Genomic DNA, 17548 nt, shown 5'->3' on the forward strand with positions numbered 1-17548 from the left:
ATCTTTCAACATAGATACCGAAATGGGACTCATCGCGCCTGCACTGAAAAAAATCTAAAACCATTCGTGTTTCTCTTTCGTCATGTCTGTGCTGAGAGATTATTATTATAAGCTCAGCTCGGAAATTCCTCAGGAGCGTATTGAAGCGGCCACAGGATTGTTGTCAGAACTTTCTGCGGTCAATAAAAAGGAGGAATGGGATTACGCTCTTGGAAGATTGATCAAAGGTCTTTCGACCTCGCGCCAAACTGCGAGATTTGGCTTTTCCATGGCTCTTACCGAGCTCGTGCGTGAGCTTGTTTTGAAAGAAGACTATGACTTGTCCATATCATCAATGCTTGATAAGATTGTCGATGCGACACAAGTGTCTAGTTCCATGAAGGGAAAAGAGTTACGTTCTGTTTTATTTGGGCGTCTCTTTGGATTTCAGGCATTGGTCAACTCAGAGTTATTACTCCAGAAAGAATCCTCTTCACAGGAAGACCTTCAGAAGTTTGTACGTCTTCTTGTTGAACTATCAGGAACCAAGTCATGGTTGAGGGAATCTGCCATGTTTACTATGTGCCAGTTTCTTGGGTCGTTCTTGAACTCTGATATGTTCAGTGAGGATACTCTTGTCACCTTTTTACAAGTTATTAGCGACCAGGACTTAACTTTCACTACGGAAGGACTCGCTGTGTATTTGGTTATTCCGCAACCTCTACGCTCGCGAGTTGCGCAGAAAGTGACTGGAGTCTCTCTTTGGAAAAACGGGGATCCGTTGAGTTCAGGTAACTTGCAAGTGTTGGCTAAAGTGATGAAAGATGTAGATGTCGTGTCTGATGAAAGTTCCGAAGAGGCAGAGTCGAGCAACAAGAAAAACAAAAACTCAAAGCAAAAAGGAACTTGGTCGCCTCGTTTACCGTTTGCGTGGGAATATCTAGTGAAGCACTTTGCAGCTAAAGATTCCGATGATGACTCTGAAGAAATACAAGAAGAACATTCCAAGAAGAGAAAAAAGTCTGGATCAAGTTCTTCCAAAAAGAAAGCAAAGTCTGACACATCTGGGGCTATATCATTTAAGGAGTTTTGGAAAGTTGTTGTTGACGAGACCATGTTTGCTGAAAAGTCTTCTTCAGAAAGAAAATACTGGGGCTTCGAAGTGTTCATGAAATTCATTTCTGTCCTTCCTGCTAACCTTGTGGAGTTTCTGTTCACACCCAACTTCATGAGATGCTTGATCAATCAATCTGCCCTACAGAATAGACTCTTAAACAAAATATCGACAAAAGCTATCAACACTATCATTGAAGTGTCACAGGCCGATCTCTCCAAGGTTGTGCCTTTCCTTAAGTGTCTCATCAATGAAAAATGTGGTGGAAGCTGGAACTTTGATCCTATGACCAAATCAAAAGTCACAGACGCTCTTGTTGGTGTTTTGGGCTATGTGGAGGATGTCAACCTGGTCAGTGACTCTCAAGTCGATGAGCTCGTGAATTCCATCAAAGAGGTGTTGGTGGCTAAGTTTGATGAGGCTCTCGCAAGTCAGATAGAACCAGAAAATACCGATGTTCTTGCGCATAAAAAGTCTAATGACAATATCCTCAAATGGGTTTTGGATAAGCAACTTGTTCTCATAAGAAGCACTAAAAGATTTAAGGCATCCAAGTCAAAGCTGTTGGAATCAATTTTCAAGTTCTTGATTCAACATTCATTTTTCAAGGCAAAGAATGCGCCCAGCGTTTCGAGCAATATTTTAAAGTTGATCCAGGATCGTCTCAACTCTTTCTTGTCTGAAGTTATATTGTCAAAGAGAAAAGAACATTCTTGGTCGTTCTACTGCGTCAAGCAAATCAAAAAATTGGAAGACAACGATAAATTTGAGTTGGTACTTGAACTTGATTCTGACCTTAATGCCATTAAAGAAGATGGATTGGAAATGATAAATACAATCAAGGACGCTATGAAACGTGATCAAGCTCACAAGGACCAACAATACTGTTTCGAACTCTTGTTCTCAATGGTTTTAATTCAGTTGTACATGGGTGAGGCTGAAACTGTCGACGTTCTTCAAGAACTCAAAGACTGTTATGTTGAAACATTTAGTGGCGGAAAAGAAGAAAATGACTCTTCTGTGACAATGACCGAAATCATTTTATCCTTTGTTTCTCGCAAGTCATCCTTGTTAAAGAAGCTTTCTACCATTGTTTGGGAGTCTCTTTTGTGCGCCAAAGGTGCCGACGGCAGACTTATGATCAACGATGCATGTTTTGATCTATTATTCGCCATTTTGAAGACGAAGGAGAACGAAGAGGGTCAAAATGCTTTGTTTGAAGGTGAAGACGAATTCAATGCTGCCAGCGAAGATGATGATAACGACGAAGACAAGGAAAATGATGTCGAGGACCAAGGCGAGGATCAAATTAACGCAGAATCTGACGTTGAAAGCAACAAGTCTATCACGTCTGAATCAGAAAGTGATGCGGATGATGAAGACGAAGGAGAAACGGATGCTGATGATAACATTGAGAAAAAGACGAACATTAAATTGGCTAAGGCATTAGGCATACCTACAGAATCGAGTGGAGAAGTGAAGTTTGATGAGATTGATTCATTTGGCGAAGACGGCGATGATTACGAGTCCGAGTCTATGGACGATGAACAAATGATGGCCATTGACGACGAACTTTCAAGAATTTTTGTTGAAAGAAGAAACGCTCTCTCAGCAAACAGCACCAACAAAAAGAAAGCAGAAATGTTGGAGGCGAAGGAAAATATTACCCTTTTCAAAAGTAGAGTACTTGATTTACTTGAAGCTTTCAGCAAGGAACAACCCAATTCCATTTACAATCTCAGTTTCATTAAACCTATAATTACACTTATGAATCTGACGAAAGATAAGAACTTGGGTATGAAAGCACACAAGCTTTTGAAGACAAGAATCAGCAAAACTAGAATTACACTAGAAGAGTTTGCGCAATTGTATGAGACTGAAGAGGAAAAATCCAAGTTCAAGAAGACCCAAATCGACACCTTGGAATGGCTCCAGTTACAAGCTGGCAAGTACTCCTCTAATCAAGCCCATGCATCGGCTTGCGGACAATCTTGTATTATTATCTCTAAAGCATTGGTTTCTTTCGATAGTCTGTTGTTGGAGACTATAATCAACATCTATACAAGAACGTTGTTGGTTTGGGCCACTGAGCTGAAAAACAGAATACAAGCATCCATGTTTTTCGATTTCATCAACTGGCTCAATTCCAAAAGAAGCAACCACACATAATAGACGTCTGGCTTTCCGGGTGCAAAACATGTAGATATACACTTATATATGCGCGCACATCTAGGCACGCGTACGCGTAAATGTGGTCACCAATAACAGAGCGCGACGAGCACCGAGCCCGAAAAACCAAATTCAAACTCTCACTAAGACTAGCTTCTCCTACTAATTCCGTCACAAAAATGTCTTCTTACAAGCAAGCTGGAATCACCTTGAACAAAGCATTGGCTATTGCAGCTAAAACTGTTAGAAACTCCTTGAAGGCTGAGTTCAAAGTTGCTGCTGAAAAGAGAGGTATCACTGAAGTCAAGGTTTCCAAGTTTGAAAACGGTGTCGCTTCTGAGCCAAAGAACTTGGAGAACTAAACTCCTTAGATTCAATTTCTCCACGACGTCAAATAGCGATATATCAATGCATGAAATATATTCTGGACCTATGTAACGCAAAGGGAGCAGAAGGTTTGGAGGCATCAAGTTACATGAAGAAATGCATTTCAAACCTTTAATAAATAAAATGGAAAACCTATGTACAAAAAGAGAGCTGATATTTTATGAAACGATTTTGGAACTGGGTGCCCTGGCCTCGTTTAGTGTGAGCCGTCTCTCATCTTCTAATTCTTTGGAGATCTGTTCAATGAGCTGGGCTCTAGTTTCATAGGGTAAGGTATCTAGCATAGAGCGGATAGTTTCCACCCCTGCACCCTCCTTTTGTAATTTCTCAAACATCTCTGCCTCGTGGTCTCGCTTGTCTTGTTCGTCAACCTCATCTTCGCTAATATGTTCTTCCTGTTCTTTGAATGTGTTCTCGTCGAGAAGTTTAGATAATTCCGAGTTGGGATCGCTAAACAACGCAACGAAACCACCCTGTTCCACAACCTTTCCCTGCTTTCCTAAAACTATAACGTTCTCTGATTTTGAGATCGTTGAGAGTCTGTGAGCAATGGAAATGATAGTCATTTGGCCCTCAGATGTTACGTCTCTTAATGTATCATTAATAAGACTCTCCAGTTTCAGGTCAAGTGCCGAAGTTGCTTCATCAAGAATCAAAATCAACGGTTTCTTTATCAATGCCCTAGCAATGGCAATTCTCTGTTTCTGCCCACCTGATAAAGATGCACCTCTGGACCCAATTACCGTATCATATCCATCGGGAAACAGTTCGATGAAATCATGACAGTTTGCTTGCTTGGCAGCTTGTATAACATCGTCCATAGTCAACTTGCTGATCTGTTTCAGAGTCAATCCATACACGATGTTCTCCAAAATTGTACCAGACAACAAAATGGGCTCTTGTTGGACCGTACCAATAACAGAACGTCGAAGATCACGGACCTGGAAATCATTGATGTTTTTGCCTCCAATCAAAATTTCTCCACTGTTGATGTTGTATGACCTCAAGAGAAGTGTAGCGATTGTAGATTTTCCACAACCAGAAGGCGCGACGAAGCAGGTACTTGATCCAGCAGGGATCTTGAACGAACACCCGTTGAAGATCTTATCATTCGGGCGTGTAGGATAACTGAACACCACATCCTTAAATTCAATATCGTTAGATAGGTTGCGTGGTACCCTTTGACCCTTGATGGGCGGGACGCTGTCTTCATAATCGATCAACTCAAAGAGTTTCAGCCCTGCGCCAGAACCTTTCATGAGCTCCATATAAGTTGTCGTGAGACTGTAAAGCGCCAGGTTGAATAATTCCGAGTACATGGTAAACGCAACGACATCACCTGTCGTCATTTGACCATTAATGATCAAATACACACCCAAAGCAATGCATGACAAATAACCAGAATGATATAAAGAGTAGATGGAAACAGAGTAATTTGATTGGGCCAAGGCTTCTTTTTTCGCCACATCAATGACATTTCTGAGTTGAGCGGAATATTTAGAAAGTTCCTTTTGCTCACCCGTAAAAGCTTGGATAAGTTTGACAGAGTTCAATGTTTCTTCACTTACCTTTGTGAGCCCTGCAGTGGCATTCTGCAATCGCGTGGATAAAGCTCTGATTTTTTCTCCGTACCATACGGACCCGAAAGTAATAGGGGGAGAAATCAACATCATGACACCAAAAAGAATCGGATTAATAGAGAACATCATGTATGCACTTATGATACCAAACAAGACGTTTTTCAACCCGTCCGGTAAATTCCCCGTGATTGACCTCGACACCACGTAAGCATCACTAGAAAGACGGGAAATCAAATCACCAGCTTTGTGCTTTTCTTGATCGTAAAACGCAGCATCATGGCTAAGGAGATGTTTCATTACCCGTAAGCGGAGACGTGCAACAAGACGCTCACCCAAGAGTTTCAAGACCCAAATACGGGCCCAAAAACACGCAGCACTGACAAACATGAATGGAACCATCACACCAAAAACAGTAGAATACTTGTATCCCCATATTAAAAGGTCGCCATCTTCGTCTGTGACTCGATCATTGAAAGCGTCAATAGCCGCACCCACTAATTTAACTGAAGTTGTTGGATATAGCACTGCAAAGAATATAAAAGCCAAAGCATATAGGAATAGTCTCATGTCCGGTCGGCCTAGCTTCAAAATCCGAAGTATGGTCCGAAAGTTTTCACGCAAATTCATCCGTTTCTTCGACGCCAAAGCTTTCTCCTCTTCTATGATTTGGTTGCTCTTGGTGCGGCTCTGTAAGATGCGGTCGATCACCTTTTCAGATCCTTCCGATTTAGCAGGTTTCTGCTCCAGATTGTGTTCCGAAGTCGTATTTAGAAGACGTCTAGAGCCGGCAAAGATAGACGAGCGAATGGCCACTTTGGCCACGTTAGTGCTCAATAGCTTGCGCGATCTTAAGAACCTGTGCAAGATTAACCCATTGCTGGAGACCGGTGATGATGATATAAGGCCATTTATGCTGGGTAGAGCAGACTGCCTTAGGACAGGCCGGACCCCAAGAAGAAACATTGTGAAGTATGGGGTCGAGGGTACTCAAGAGACAGATTGAAATGCGCTCAGAGTACAGGTGAATTCGGCGACATCGGACACCTACTGCATAAATGCCAGATGGTGACTGGCAAGCAACTGTTCCTAACAGTACGATGTCACCCCAATATTGACATTGCAAACTCATCGTAGTATAAACTACATGGCACACAGTCATTGAATTTTAAACTTGCATTTGCCGCAATGTAAAATTGCGCCAGTTCTTGGATTTCTTTCCTACTCTATAGACCGCGACTATGGTATCTTAGACTCTTCTGTCAGCAAAACTCTGGATCATTCCCACCTCAGACTCGTCGTATTCTCTGATCTCGACAGATCCATCATCACCCAAGAAGGTATTCGCTTGAATGAGCTGCTTGCGTGGCAATTTCTTGTTGAGAACAGTGTCTCTCAAACAAGCATACTCTTCAGTAACTTCGGTCATGTCGTTGTAGAAAGCAAGACCTTCCTTCACATTGGCAGTGGTTTTGAAAACGTGCAAGGAATGCAAAAAGGCAGCCAATGCATCCACTGCTTCCTTGTTCAACTTCAACTCATCAACAACAATTTCCAAGTCGTCAAAAGTGCCCTCGCTGTGCTTGAGGGACACAACGCCAGCCTTGTGCAAGCACTTGAAGATACCAAAACGTGCTTGCATGTGTGGTTGACCCCACTTCTTTGATTCTGGGTCCCAGAACTCCAAACCAATCACACCAGCACGAGCCATCAAGATAGTGGCGATCAACTTTACATCTTCTTGCTCTTGAGCATCGGTGATGCCGAAAATAGGCAAAACTTCCAAAGGCTTCGACAAAATGAGGTATAATGCAACCAACTCGGCTCTGCATTCTTCGAAAGACCCCGCAGATGCTCCAAACAAAGACCCCCATGTTTCGCTAGGTCCATAGTAAGTCTGAATTTCCGGATGAGCAGCCTTGTCGAAGTTGTACTGACCAGGGGATGTTTCTTGCAATAATTTACCGGTTCCGTGACCCAACAATTCATGCAAGCCAACTTGCACCTCAAAAGCATCATCTCTCCACTTACGGAACTTTTCTTGCAAGGATGCATTGATGAAGGTGATGACTTCCTCCTTCTTTTGTTTCTTAGGGTTGGCACTCAACACATTACCCAAGGAAACGTTCTTGAAGCCAATGTTCAAACGCACATCGTCGTAGTTTGGAATATTAATTCCAGCAGGGATACCGGATCCAGCAAAAGTTAAAACTTCCAAAGAAGTGAAGTCTGGAGGAGTAAACACGTCCTTTTCGTACAACTTGTCCCATGGCAAGAATGGAATCAAGTTGGAGGCGTTGTTCACTAAGGTAGAGAACTTGGCGGTTCTGTCTTGATTAACCATAGCCACCAATCCTTCCCATTCTCCACGAACACCAGATGGGTCCCTGTAAGTTTCAATGAATCCAATGTTGGATTCAACGTATGGACCCAAGTCTTTGACCCACTGAATTTGGGAGTTTTTGTGCGCGTTCATGGAACCAGTTTCAAAAGACTCGACGTAATACTCCACCATCTTTTTCTGGGTGTCGTTGGCAACATATTTCGATGCTTCTTTCATGTGCTCGACAATTTTGGCGAATTCCTTAGAGTGGTCGCCAAACTGGATTGAGAGAGAGGCACCATTGGCCAACTGGATACTTTCTTTTGGATAGTAGTCTGTAGTGTTGGAAGTCAAAGCACTGGCAACAAGAACAACGAATTCTTTATCGGATTTCTTTTGCACTCTAGTGTTTTCAGGCATGATTCCACGTTCTGCCAAAGCAGCGTTGACCGCCTCGATTTCCTCTTTCTTGATGACAGAAGCGCAATCTGGGTAGTATGCGGATAACTGACCCTTCTCTGGCCAGCCCAATAAAGCGAAAGTGGTGTCATATAAAGGAGTCTCCACAGATTTGAACAATTTGAGGAGCTCCGCATCTTTCGTTGCTGCGACAATCTTCTCAAAAGCCTCTTTATCTAATTTGGGAATGAACTTCTTGTCACCAAAGGACTTGTAGTTACCCAAGTTAGACAAGAATTGCGAGGCGTACTCCAAGTACAACGTCACCTGTTCGCCAGAAATTTCTTCACCCAAGGCCTTCACATACTCTTCATTGGACTGTGGTTCACCCAAAGCACGGTGAATACCCAAAACCAAGTCGTAGATGGTTTCACTTTCGGGCGAAACGGATCTCAAGACAGCTCTGGTTCCCCAATGAGAAGCACGCGACAAATGGTGGGCATAAGCCTGCGCTTCTTTCGAAGGCAATTGCTCAAAATGGTTCTTGACAGAGAGTAAGACGATAGGCGCCTCTGAATCAGCAAGAAAAGTAGACATGGATATGCTTTGACGAGGTGGCTAGTTGAATGTGGAGGTGTGGGATATATATGTGGGCAAGTGTGCAGGCACGGACCGTTGCCTCTGGCATGTAAGGCGCCGAAATCATGCAAACGCCGCATTCTTTGGCACATTTTACGGGCCGTTTGAGTGCATGGCTGTCGGTGCCGTTATGCTTGAAGTGATGTTTTCTTCTTCGGCGTTTTTTATTTTTAAATTTTTTTTTTTTTTTGTTTTCCTGCTTATTTTTGTACTTTACTATCGCCCGTCTCTGTCTTGTTTGACATACACAGTTTCATATGTGTGCTGTGCGCAGTTCTAAAGTATCATAAGCACACTAAGTAAGCACAAATGTTATATTACATTCGCCTCTGATTACTTTTTAAGTTTCCAGACTGTGTCTTTAAAGTGCTGTAGACACCCAGCTGAAACGCTAGCGCCGAATATATTTTGTAGGGTGTCTTGAACTTGGAGATCCGGCATATGCGCACTCACAGAATCTCTTATAGCGAAGCTTGGTGTTTCTAACCCATTTTCATAAACCTCAACGGCAAAGATGGCACGAAAACAAGAACCTGCTTCTGAGATCCCCCCAGAACTGAAAGTATCCGATGAGGAAGACTACAATGAAGACGAAGATGACGATTATGACCCAACAAAGAAAAATCAAGAAGAGGAAAAGGAATCAGATGAGTCCGAGGGAGAAGAACCGGATTACTCAAGCATAAATACTGGCGTAAGCCAAGTGCGTACAAGAACTCAAATATACCAAGAGAATTTGAGCGGTGGCCAGAAACGAGATGCTCGAACCTCCAACGGCTTAGTCCCAGACGAGAGTCTGCGAGCACTTGACGTGAATGCCATTTTCAATTCGCTTAAGAGCGGAGAGGATGATGAGTGGCGCGACGTGGTTAGTCTGGTAGAGCCAGAAACTAAAAAGCCAGAACCAGAAAAACCATTGCTGTTGCCAACCGAAAAGATTCGTATAGAGACCTCGTACACCTTTGCGGGCAAATTGGTGCGTGAGACAAAACTTGTGGATGCTGACTCGGCAGAAGCAAAGGCATATCTTAACTCCACTAGTGGAATAATGAGTGGTTCAGATAAGGGTCCTCGCAGATCTTACGTTACTGTGGTGCGCAAAATACAAGGCACAGAAGAACAAGTACCACTCTTGATCAAATTGAAGCGTCCGTCGCTTATAGACAAGTTTTTGATGGGTGACAAGAAACACAAGTTGACGACATTGGAGAAGTCCCGTCTTGATTGGGCCAGTTTCGTCGATAAAAAGAGTATCAAGGATGATTTAGCCCTTCATAATAAGGCCGGTTACTTAGATAAACAAGACTTCCTTGGAAGGATGGATGCCAAACGGGATGAGCAATATAGGAAAGCAAAGGAGCTCGAGCGGCAAAGACAATGGCAAATGGAACAGCGTTCGGGCTGATGTATAGTAATGGGACGATGGTAACACTTTTACTGTAGGTACGAATTTTTGATTCAGCGAAGTTGTATGAATTACCTAGTGTTACTAGTTCTTCGTGAACTTCACTTGTCTGCTAGACTTTTTCATTGCAGTAACATCTATACAATTGGTCTCCACGATTCGTTTGGCCGAATCTCTATTATCGGGCTGCACGTGACACTAGTTCGAAAACTTTTCTGCCCTAGAGAAACCGCTCGCCTGCCTAAATATACAGGTTCAAACGTCCAGCTCCATCATTCTCAAATAGACAATTAAATATTTGCGTCAAAATACAGCGGGCACTCGTCATATCCTGAATGTCCAATATTTTGAAAAGAAAAAACGAGGACATTGAGTCTTCTTCTGACGACCAACTCAACAAGCGTGTTGCTCTAGATAGTGAGCAATTAGAGCTAACCGAAAAGGAAAGAGACAATGCCCAAACAGCTCCCACTGTCAATATTCCAGAATTTGCGCTGGGCGAAGATCGGGGAAGCGATTATGGAGTTGATCATATTCTAGCTGAACTGGGTCAGCTGGAAGAGCCGATACCCGAGTCCCAGAATCATGATGGGGAACAAACAAGTCACACGGCGGAGGCAATCGGCTCTTCCAAACCAATATCGAGCCACAAAAAGGATGACGATGCATCTACGGTCTCTGTTCGAATGTATTGTCCGGTGAAAGAGGCTGCTGCTGTGGTGGGTAAGAAGGGAGAGAAAATCACGCACATCCGAGAGAAGGCCAATGTGAGAATATATGTGAGTGAAAACTTGAAGAACGTTCCCGAGCGAGTGATCTCAGTCAAAGGTTCAGCTGAAGACGTTGCTCGTGCGTTTGGCTTGATTACTCGTGCCATTTTAGAAGAACCTGAAGACGAGCCGGCTTCCATCACTAGCAAACAATACAATTTGAAACTTTTAGTGCCGCATCCAATGGTTGGCTACATCATCGGCAAGTCTGGCTCCAAGTTTAGAGAAATCGAGGAAAACTCCGCTGCCAAGCTTAAAGCAGCAGAGCAAGCATTGCCTTACTCTACTGATCGTGTGTTATCTGTCACTGGAGTAGGCGATGCCATTCATATTGCCGTATACTACATTTGTCTGGTAATGCTAGCGCATAGAGACTGTCTCAAGAAGCACAAAATCATCTACTACAATCCTTCCAACTTTCGCCCACAGCTACCTGCCGCTAATCCTATCATGAACATGTCCATTGCTCCACAACAGAATGCTGTTCCGTACATGACGGGAAATCCAATGCAAATGCAGCAAATGGGACCAGGACCCAATCTTAAAGATGCACATGGATCCTACCTGCAAGTCCCCAAACCATACAATTTCCAAATGATGTTCCAGCCCTCTGTTCGCCCTCAGTTCAATGGGCCGCTGAATATGCCCAACACTCAAATTCAAATTGGAGCACAGAACCTGTTCACTGATGAGCACGGGAACACAATCATTGGTGATGTGATTACACAAATGCCTGTGCAAATCAGTTCCTCTCCAGATAAGTTCAGTGAAGATGTGTTTGTCGCCAACTCCAACATAGGCTCTGTCATTGGCAAAGGTGGCAACAATATCAAACAGATTCGTGAAAGCTCCGGGTGCACATATGTCAAGATTGAACCTGACCAAAACCAGTCCATATTGCTTGGTGGAGGAAAAGGCTTGACTAATATTAGGAAACTTACGTTGACTGGTTCATACAACTCCATCCAAACGGCCATCTATTTGATCAACCAACGTATTAGTGCTGACAAGGAGAGAAATGGGATCCAATGATTCACTATTCTATCCTTTGGTCCACATTTCCACAGGTTTGAATGCAATGATCCTGTTATCCGAGTCAATAATGCTACGATTCGATGATGGAAACCCCAAATGTATTCTATTAATCAAGACTGGTGCTTCGAATAAAAATCCCACATCGCTATATTACACACATTTAAAGATAATCGTACCTGCTGGCCTATATTTGCTCTCTCGCTACCAGTGCCTCACGCCCATACTTGTTAAAAGCATGGTAAAGCCACTGAGCAAACCTTCTCCCAAAACCAAACCGCTGCTGACAATGATCATCTTCACCTTTTGGTCAGCATGTCCCTTTTTGGCGTAATTCATCCAGACGTATGCGAGCACGCCGCCCACAAATCTTGCAAGCGTAAAGTTTGGCGTATTATACATACCGATACCCACGGCCACACCATTGGGTAAATAAACAAGATACTTGTGGTACCTTGAGTGAGAAGAGAGTGTATTCTTCAAAACCGAGATAATGCCAAACACGCCCCCGAAAAGCATACAGAATTCAAAAGCATGCGGCGGAAGACCTTCTCCGGTAACAAGTCTGGAACAGTCTATCCATACCACGGCTGTTGGGATTCGAAACATTTTGCTAGGAATCTCATACACGGAATTGTAGACCTTGTACATGATGCTGCTCAAGAATACAGAATACACTGTTCCCACCAATTGAGCTGTAAACTGGGCTTTAGGGGACGCACCTAATAAATGGCCCGTTTTCAAGTCTTGCATTAAATCGCCCGCTTGTTGAGCCCCTGCTTCAGCAATTCCGCCCGCCACCAAATTTATTAAGATTTTGGCTGGGTGGTCATGCGGAATTATCACTGCAAAGATCAATTGAGAAAGTTTCCCAATTCCACTGACGGGATTGAGATCAGTCTCTCCCAATGCACGCACCCCTAGGATAGAAAAGAATAGCGCCAATAATATAGCCATGAAAGTAGCATAGTAAGGCACAAGATCGCCGAATACATCCGACACAGCCCAAAGACAAAGTGCAGATGACAAGACAACGCCAACGACTGTGACTTTATTGCTTACCAAATGCTCCTTGGCGACATCCACGAATGCAGCTGGAGCACGAGCGCCGACTTCTGAAACCAAGCGATCGTCTTCGGAAATCAATGGATCATACTCAATGGAATCATTAAACCGGAAAATATTCAAACGACTAATAGATTTGATAGTCACCACCACAAAAGACACTAAGGAATCTGCTATCATAACACTCAAACTCAACCAAAGAATCCACCCTTGGCCGCCCGTGACCCAATCATCTATTGGTCCCGGTGCCCATCCCAAATGTTTTGCCAACGGAGCGAGTATACCCCATCCTAATACAGCACCAAACAACATGTAAGATACAGAAGGCAAGCCCATGATTATCCCCTGTCCGATATAAGCTGGAGAAGGTTGAAAGTTCCATTGATAGACCTTTGACATCGTACTGCCGAAAATAGGAAGTGATTTCAAAAATGGAAGAAAGTAAGAAGTCACCGTGTAAGCTGCCGATACACAAAAGGTGATCACTAGCGACTTAATATTTGTGCGATAAGTTTTCTCAATATGGTACGCCTTTAATCCATTGGAGTCCAGAGGTCGAATGACACCACACTGAGCAAACGTATCTTCACTATCATCAGAGTATTTGGAATTGCAACTGTGAGAATCTGAGTGTTTGTCCTCATCATCATACATGTCTGTACCATGCAAAACGGAAATTAATGTGGCGGTGGCGCTGCCCGAGGGAAAAGGGAGCTTTTCATTGATGATCACTTGCTTTCTCAAAGGCACTGCAAAGAAAACTCCAAAGAGTGCCAAGCCAAGAGACCAAACCATCAATTGTGATAAACTTAGTACTATTTGCGAGCCTGTGCCACTCTCGTCTTTTGTCAAGAATTTCTCGATTGCTGGTATGATACCAACTAGTCCGTACGCCAATGGACCTGTGCCGACAGCGACAGACACACTCTGAATATACACATTCTCCACATCCGTAAAGTTTCTCGACATGGAAGTAAGTTTGAAGATGGTAAAGCCTAGAAGGGCCGATGGAAGTGACATCATCGAGACCCATCCTGTTTGAAGGCCAAACTGGAAATTCGAGATAAGAACTACACTTCCAATCAAAAGTCCCACGAATGTGGCTCTGAACGTGATTTGCGGTAGTCCACACTTATCATGCCACCTCAAATCTCTGATCTCTTCTAGTGTCATTGCACTAGTGTCTATATCCTCTCCCGCCATAGTAAAAATTGGATGCAAGTATCAGGGACGAAATTGAGCCACAGGTATAAATAAAGTGTAACGTTAAGCCTCAACTGAAGAAATAGGCCTTACTAGAAAGCGCATGAACTTTGAAAAAATGTAGAAAGGAAGAAATGAACGAAATTTAAATGATGACTAAGACTGAGTGTATGGTAGTAAGATTGCGGATTTTTTAGCCCAATTCGGCTCTAGCAGCGGAGGAAAGATGTATAAGCCATAGAGAATGCACTTAACGCTGCAACTGAGAAAAACAAAAAAAAAAGACACGGGAAAAAGTGAAACCGTGAAAAGAAAACGGAGAAGAAAAAACTTTCAATGAGAATACAAATTGGCAAATGGCAAATAATTTCATGGAAGCTACTGTAATCAATTGGTTTTAAGCTTCCAAGGGAAGCGGCTTTAAGTCAATATGCAATTGAATTGAATGGTCTAACAAACGGTTTAGCGTGCACTCAGATCCACTGATACACCATGCGTTATATTCAGACAAAATCAATCTTAATCTTCGCCATAAAGAAGATACGTCAAAATATCACTCAAGGTAATTACACTAACCAACTTTCCTTGGCCGTCCACCACGAACAATCTATGAAGTCTGGACTTTCTGATCGTGTCCATGATAGTGCTTAATCTGTCATTGACAGTACAAGTATGAACACCATCAAATTCTTCCGATCTTCTCAAAAGGGCATCACCCACACTTAAGTCCAAGTCTGTGTACATTCCACCCTTGACCAAGGCTAAAACGTCAACAGCCTCGTAAACATTAACCAACTTGTTCTCCTCGTTGACAATTGGAATAGACGAGACCGAGTGGTGGGCCAAAAGGTGTATGACTTCAATCACTGGAGTTGCCATTGTACATGTGGAGATTTCTTTCACCTGGCTCAACGTAGCAATGTTCTTGATTGGTTTTAGTAACATCTTGGTCTCTTTGCAATTCAAAGCCACAAACTTCAAGATTCTATATTGTGTTAACACAGAAACGACAATTTCCCGATGTGTCTTCTCGTCTTCGTCGATAAGTGGGATTCTTCTGGCTTTGGAGTGCAACATCTTCACGCAGGCTTCATACAAAGACTTGAATGGATGTATATACACCAGCTCAATGGGGGCAACACCTATGGCTTTTTCAATGTCTCTCAACCCGTCTAAAGTTAACTGGTCAACCAAATCAAACTTCTCTGGGTATTGAAAGTAGTATTGGATAACGTTGATAAAATCACTGGAGGTCAACAATCCAGCGAAACGAGAGGTTTTATTGCTCCACAATGGTGCACTGACAATGTTATTTTGTAGCAATATGTTCAAAGATTTCTTCACCAATAAGCTAGTGTCCAAAACGATCAACCGGTAACTCACAGGTAAAACGTCATAAGACGTTTTACTTTGCAAGAACAATCTGATGGCTTTTAAACCTATTCTTTGGTCATTTTCAATTTGTTCAGGAGACAAACTCTCAATGTAATCATTTGGTGTGGCTTTTGTGGGACCAAGGGTATTGGCGTCGCTCATGTCCTAATTCCAGATAGAAGAGTCTTGATCACCGAAAATAATTACATGGGCGTTTGCGAAAGGGTAGTGATATTGTGCAGGACTGAATGCTGAGGAGTGGGGAAATATAGCACGATAGCCACCTGAAATATGATTATATATCGCTCGGAACGAGTAAAAAGTTTAGTACAGAAAGGGGCCCCTCGCTAGAATAACAAAATGAAGAAGAGCTGATCCAAAAGGTAAAGAAATAAATAATAATAAAAAAAAACCTGAACCGCGTCTATGTAGGGTCAGGGCCGGGAGTACTAGATTAAGCTAATTCACCAAAACTCATTCATATGGCTTTCTTACAATCATTCTAACCCAGTGTCTTTGCAAGCTCCCAGAAACGTAAGAGAGTTGCAGGGGCAGAGAATAACTACAAGTTGCATCTTTAAATCACTGGATGGATGAATATAACTTTACTAATCTATAATACAGAACCACCATACGCTTTAGGCCCATCTGCCCAATAATGCCATTAATCCAGCACCTAATACCATGCACAAGTATGCGAAGATGATACGCTTAGTGCCGTCCGAAGACTTGAACTCGTTGGAGTACAAGAATTCGTGAGCCATTAACTCCACGAGACCAGTGTAAATCAAAATACCCGCCGAAATAGAGTCAAAAACACCGTTTGTGATCAATGCATGGGCCGAGTTTGGAGGGTACGTCTCACGCACACCAAGACCAATGGCGATGGCAATAGGTGTGGTCAATGTATAACCAAGAGCTAAAAGCCACGGCAAAAACCGTCTGTGGCTAGGCCAGTTTGCTGTTGCGATACGAGTACCCAAACCCAATCCTTCAAACAATTGGTGAAAGACAACAACAACATACAAAGTTTTGAATTCGTCACCGGAGACGGCCAAGGTCAAACCAACAAACACCGAGTGGAAGATAACACCAAATTCTAAAACGAAAACAGACAACAATTGACCGTAGTATTGTTCTTTTCCCTGGTCATTGGCTGGGGTTCCGACTGCTTCCTGGTCTTGGTGCTCTGCTGCGTGAGAGAAGTGGGATGGGTATGCATTGGACTCTGTCTTTGTTTGGGCAGTTTCGCCAATCTGCTCCTCATCAGAGTCAAGATCTTTCTTGACGTAGGTGGAGCTTTCTCCAAAATGCGAGTGACTGTGTCCTTCTTCACCCAAACCTTCGAGTTTCTTGTCGATCAATCTGAAAGCCATCAACTCAAAAAAGAACAAGAGGAACAAAGTGAAAAGACAAATTCCGAAAGCATATGGATACACGCTCCAGCCTTCACCCAAACACTCGTCGGATAAAGCTTCATTGGCTGGTTGCAACAAGTGGATAAAAGCCGTGGCCACAATGACTCCGGAACCGAAGTATTTGGCGAGGAAGAAACACCATGAAGGCATACGAATGAATGAGTATCTCGAAGACAATATTGGAAAGAAAGCACCGAAGGCAGAACCAATAAGAATGACAAACACTGCCGAAATACGGGCGCCCATCATACCGTTATAGTCATTTCCATTGTCGCAAGTGTCTCTTCTAGAGAGCTCATATATGGCCGTGTCAAACATTGGATGTGAGGTTGGATGAATATGATGGAAAACTTGAAAAGAAGTAGGTGCGTATTAGGTGACTGATATATACACCGTATAACCACTAGAGTTATGGATAATATGCAATGTAGATGCAAGATACTTTTCTGTGAAAAGTCCGTAGAGCCATCACCTGCAGAGTGCATTGAGACATGCCAACCACCAGGGTAGATTCTCGCTTTTTTAAGCGCAGCCGTCTGATGCCGCATACTAAAATGGGCCCGTAAGCGAATGAGCCGCGTACGTAATATCCTCAATGGACTTTCACGTTTATACACTTTAAGGCTGAAGATTTAAATATTTAGTCTTACGAAATGACTCACACGATGTTTGGGAGAAGATGCTGTCTCCAGAC

At 43.1% G+C, this 17548-nt stretch overlaps 9 protein-coding genes across 9 annotated transcripts; 4 read left to right on the forward strand and 5 right to left on the reverse strand. All coding sequences in view use genetic code 12, as the record gives it.

Annotated features, from left to right (window-relative positions):
* Nucleotides 1-82: 82 nt before the first annotated feature.
* On the forward strand, nt 83-3262 carry POL5 (DNA-directed DNA polymerase; the record flags this gene model as incomplete). The annotated part of the gene is made up of 1 exon (XM_002618911.2): nt 83-3262. One exon carries the CDS (start codon nt 83-85, stop codon nt 3260-3262), a length of 3180 nt encoding a protein of 1059 aa, XP_002618957.2.
* An 80-nt stretch (nt 3263-3342) lies between these two features.
* FOB63_000125 (uncharacterized protein) lies at nt 3343-3624 on the forward strand (the record flags this gene model as incomplete). Its single annotated transcript, XM_066102149.1, has 1 exon — nt 3343-3624. One exon carries the CDS (start codon nt 3343-3345, stop codon nt 3622-3624), a length of 282 nt encoding a protein of 93 aa, XP_065958516.1.
* A 183-nt stretch (nt 3625-3807) lies between these two features.
* MDL2 (Mdl2p) lies at nt 3808-6192 on the reverse strand (the record flags this gene model as incomplete). The annotated part of the gene is made up of 1 exon (XM_002618912.2): nt 3808-6192. One exon carries the CDS (start codon nt 6190-6192, stop codon nt 3808-3810), a length of 2385 nt encoding a protein of 794 aa, XP_002618958.2.
* A 283-nt stretch (nt 6193-6475) lies between these two features.
* FOB63_000127 (dipeptidyl-peptidase III) lies at nt 6476-8545 on the reverse strand (the record flags this gene model as incomplete). The annotated part of the gene is made up of 1 exon (XM_002618913.2): nt 6476-8545. One exon carries the CDS (start codon nt 8543-8545, stop codon nt 6476-6478), a length of 2070 nt encoding a protein of 689 aa, XP_002618959.2.
* Nucleotides 8546-9101: 556 nt separating this feature from the next.
* On the forward strand, nt 9102-9992 carry FOB63_000128 (uncharacterized protein; the record flags this gene model as incomplete). Its single annotated transcript, XM_002618914.2, has 1 exon — nt 9102-9992. The coding sequence occupies one exon, from the start codon at nt 9102-9104 to the stop codon at nt 9990-9992; it is 891 nt and encodes a 296-aa protein (XP_002618960.2).
* A 335-nt stretch (nt 9993-10327) lies between these two features.
* Nucleotides 10328-11794, forward strand: PBP2 (Pbp2p; the record flags this gene model as incomplete). Its single annotated transcript, XM_002618915.2, has 1 exon — nt 10328-11794. One exon carries the CDS (start codon nt 10328-10330, stop codon nt 11792-11794), a length of 1467 nt encoding a protein of 488 aa, XP_002618961.2.
* Nucleotides 11795-11998: 204 nt separating this feature from the next.
* OPT8 (Opt8p) lies at nt 11999-14062 on the reverse strand (the record flags this gene model as incomplete). Its single annotated transcript, XM_002618916.2, has 1 exon — nt 11999-14062. The coding sequence occupies one exon, from the start codon at nt 14060-14062 to the stop codon at nt 11999-12001; it is 2064 nt and encodes a 687-aa protein (XP_002618962.2).
* A 519-nt stretch (nt 14063-14581) lies between these two features.
* Nucleotides 14582-15598, reverse strand: SNF4 (AMP-activated serine/threonine-protein kinase regulatory subunit; the record flags this gene model as incomplete). Its single annotated transcript, XM_002618917.2, has 1 exon — nt 14582-15598. One exon carries the CDS (start codon nt 15596-15598, stop codon nt 14582-14584), a length of 1017 nt encoding a protein of 338 aa, XP_002618963.1.
* A 476-nt stretch (nt 15599-16074) lies between these two features.
* ZRT2 (low-affinity Zn(2+) transporter) lies at nt 16075-17172 on the reverse strand (the record flags this gene model as incomplete). The annotated part of the gene is made up of 1 exon (XM_002618918.2): nt 16075-17172. The coding sequence occupies one exon, from the start codon at nt 17170-17172 to the stop codon at nt 16075-16077; it is 1098 nt and encodes a 365-aa protein (XP_002618964.2).
* Nucleotides 17173-17548: the final 376 nt, after the last annotated feature.

The sequence above is a fragment of the Clavispora lusitaniae genome (assembly GCF_014636115.1).
Source record: "Clavispora lusitaniae strain FDAARGOS_655 chromosome Unknown tig00000003_pilon, whole genome shotgun sequence".
NCBI lineage: Eukaryota > Fungi > Ascomycota > Pichiomycetes > Serinales > Metschnikowiaceae > Clavispora > Clavispora lusitaniae.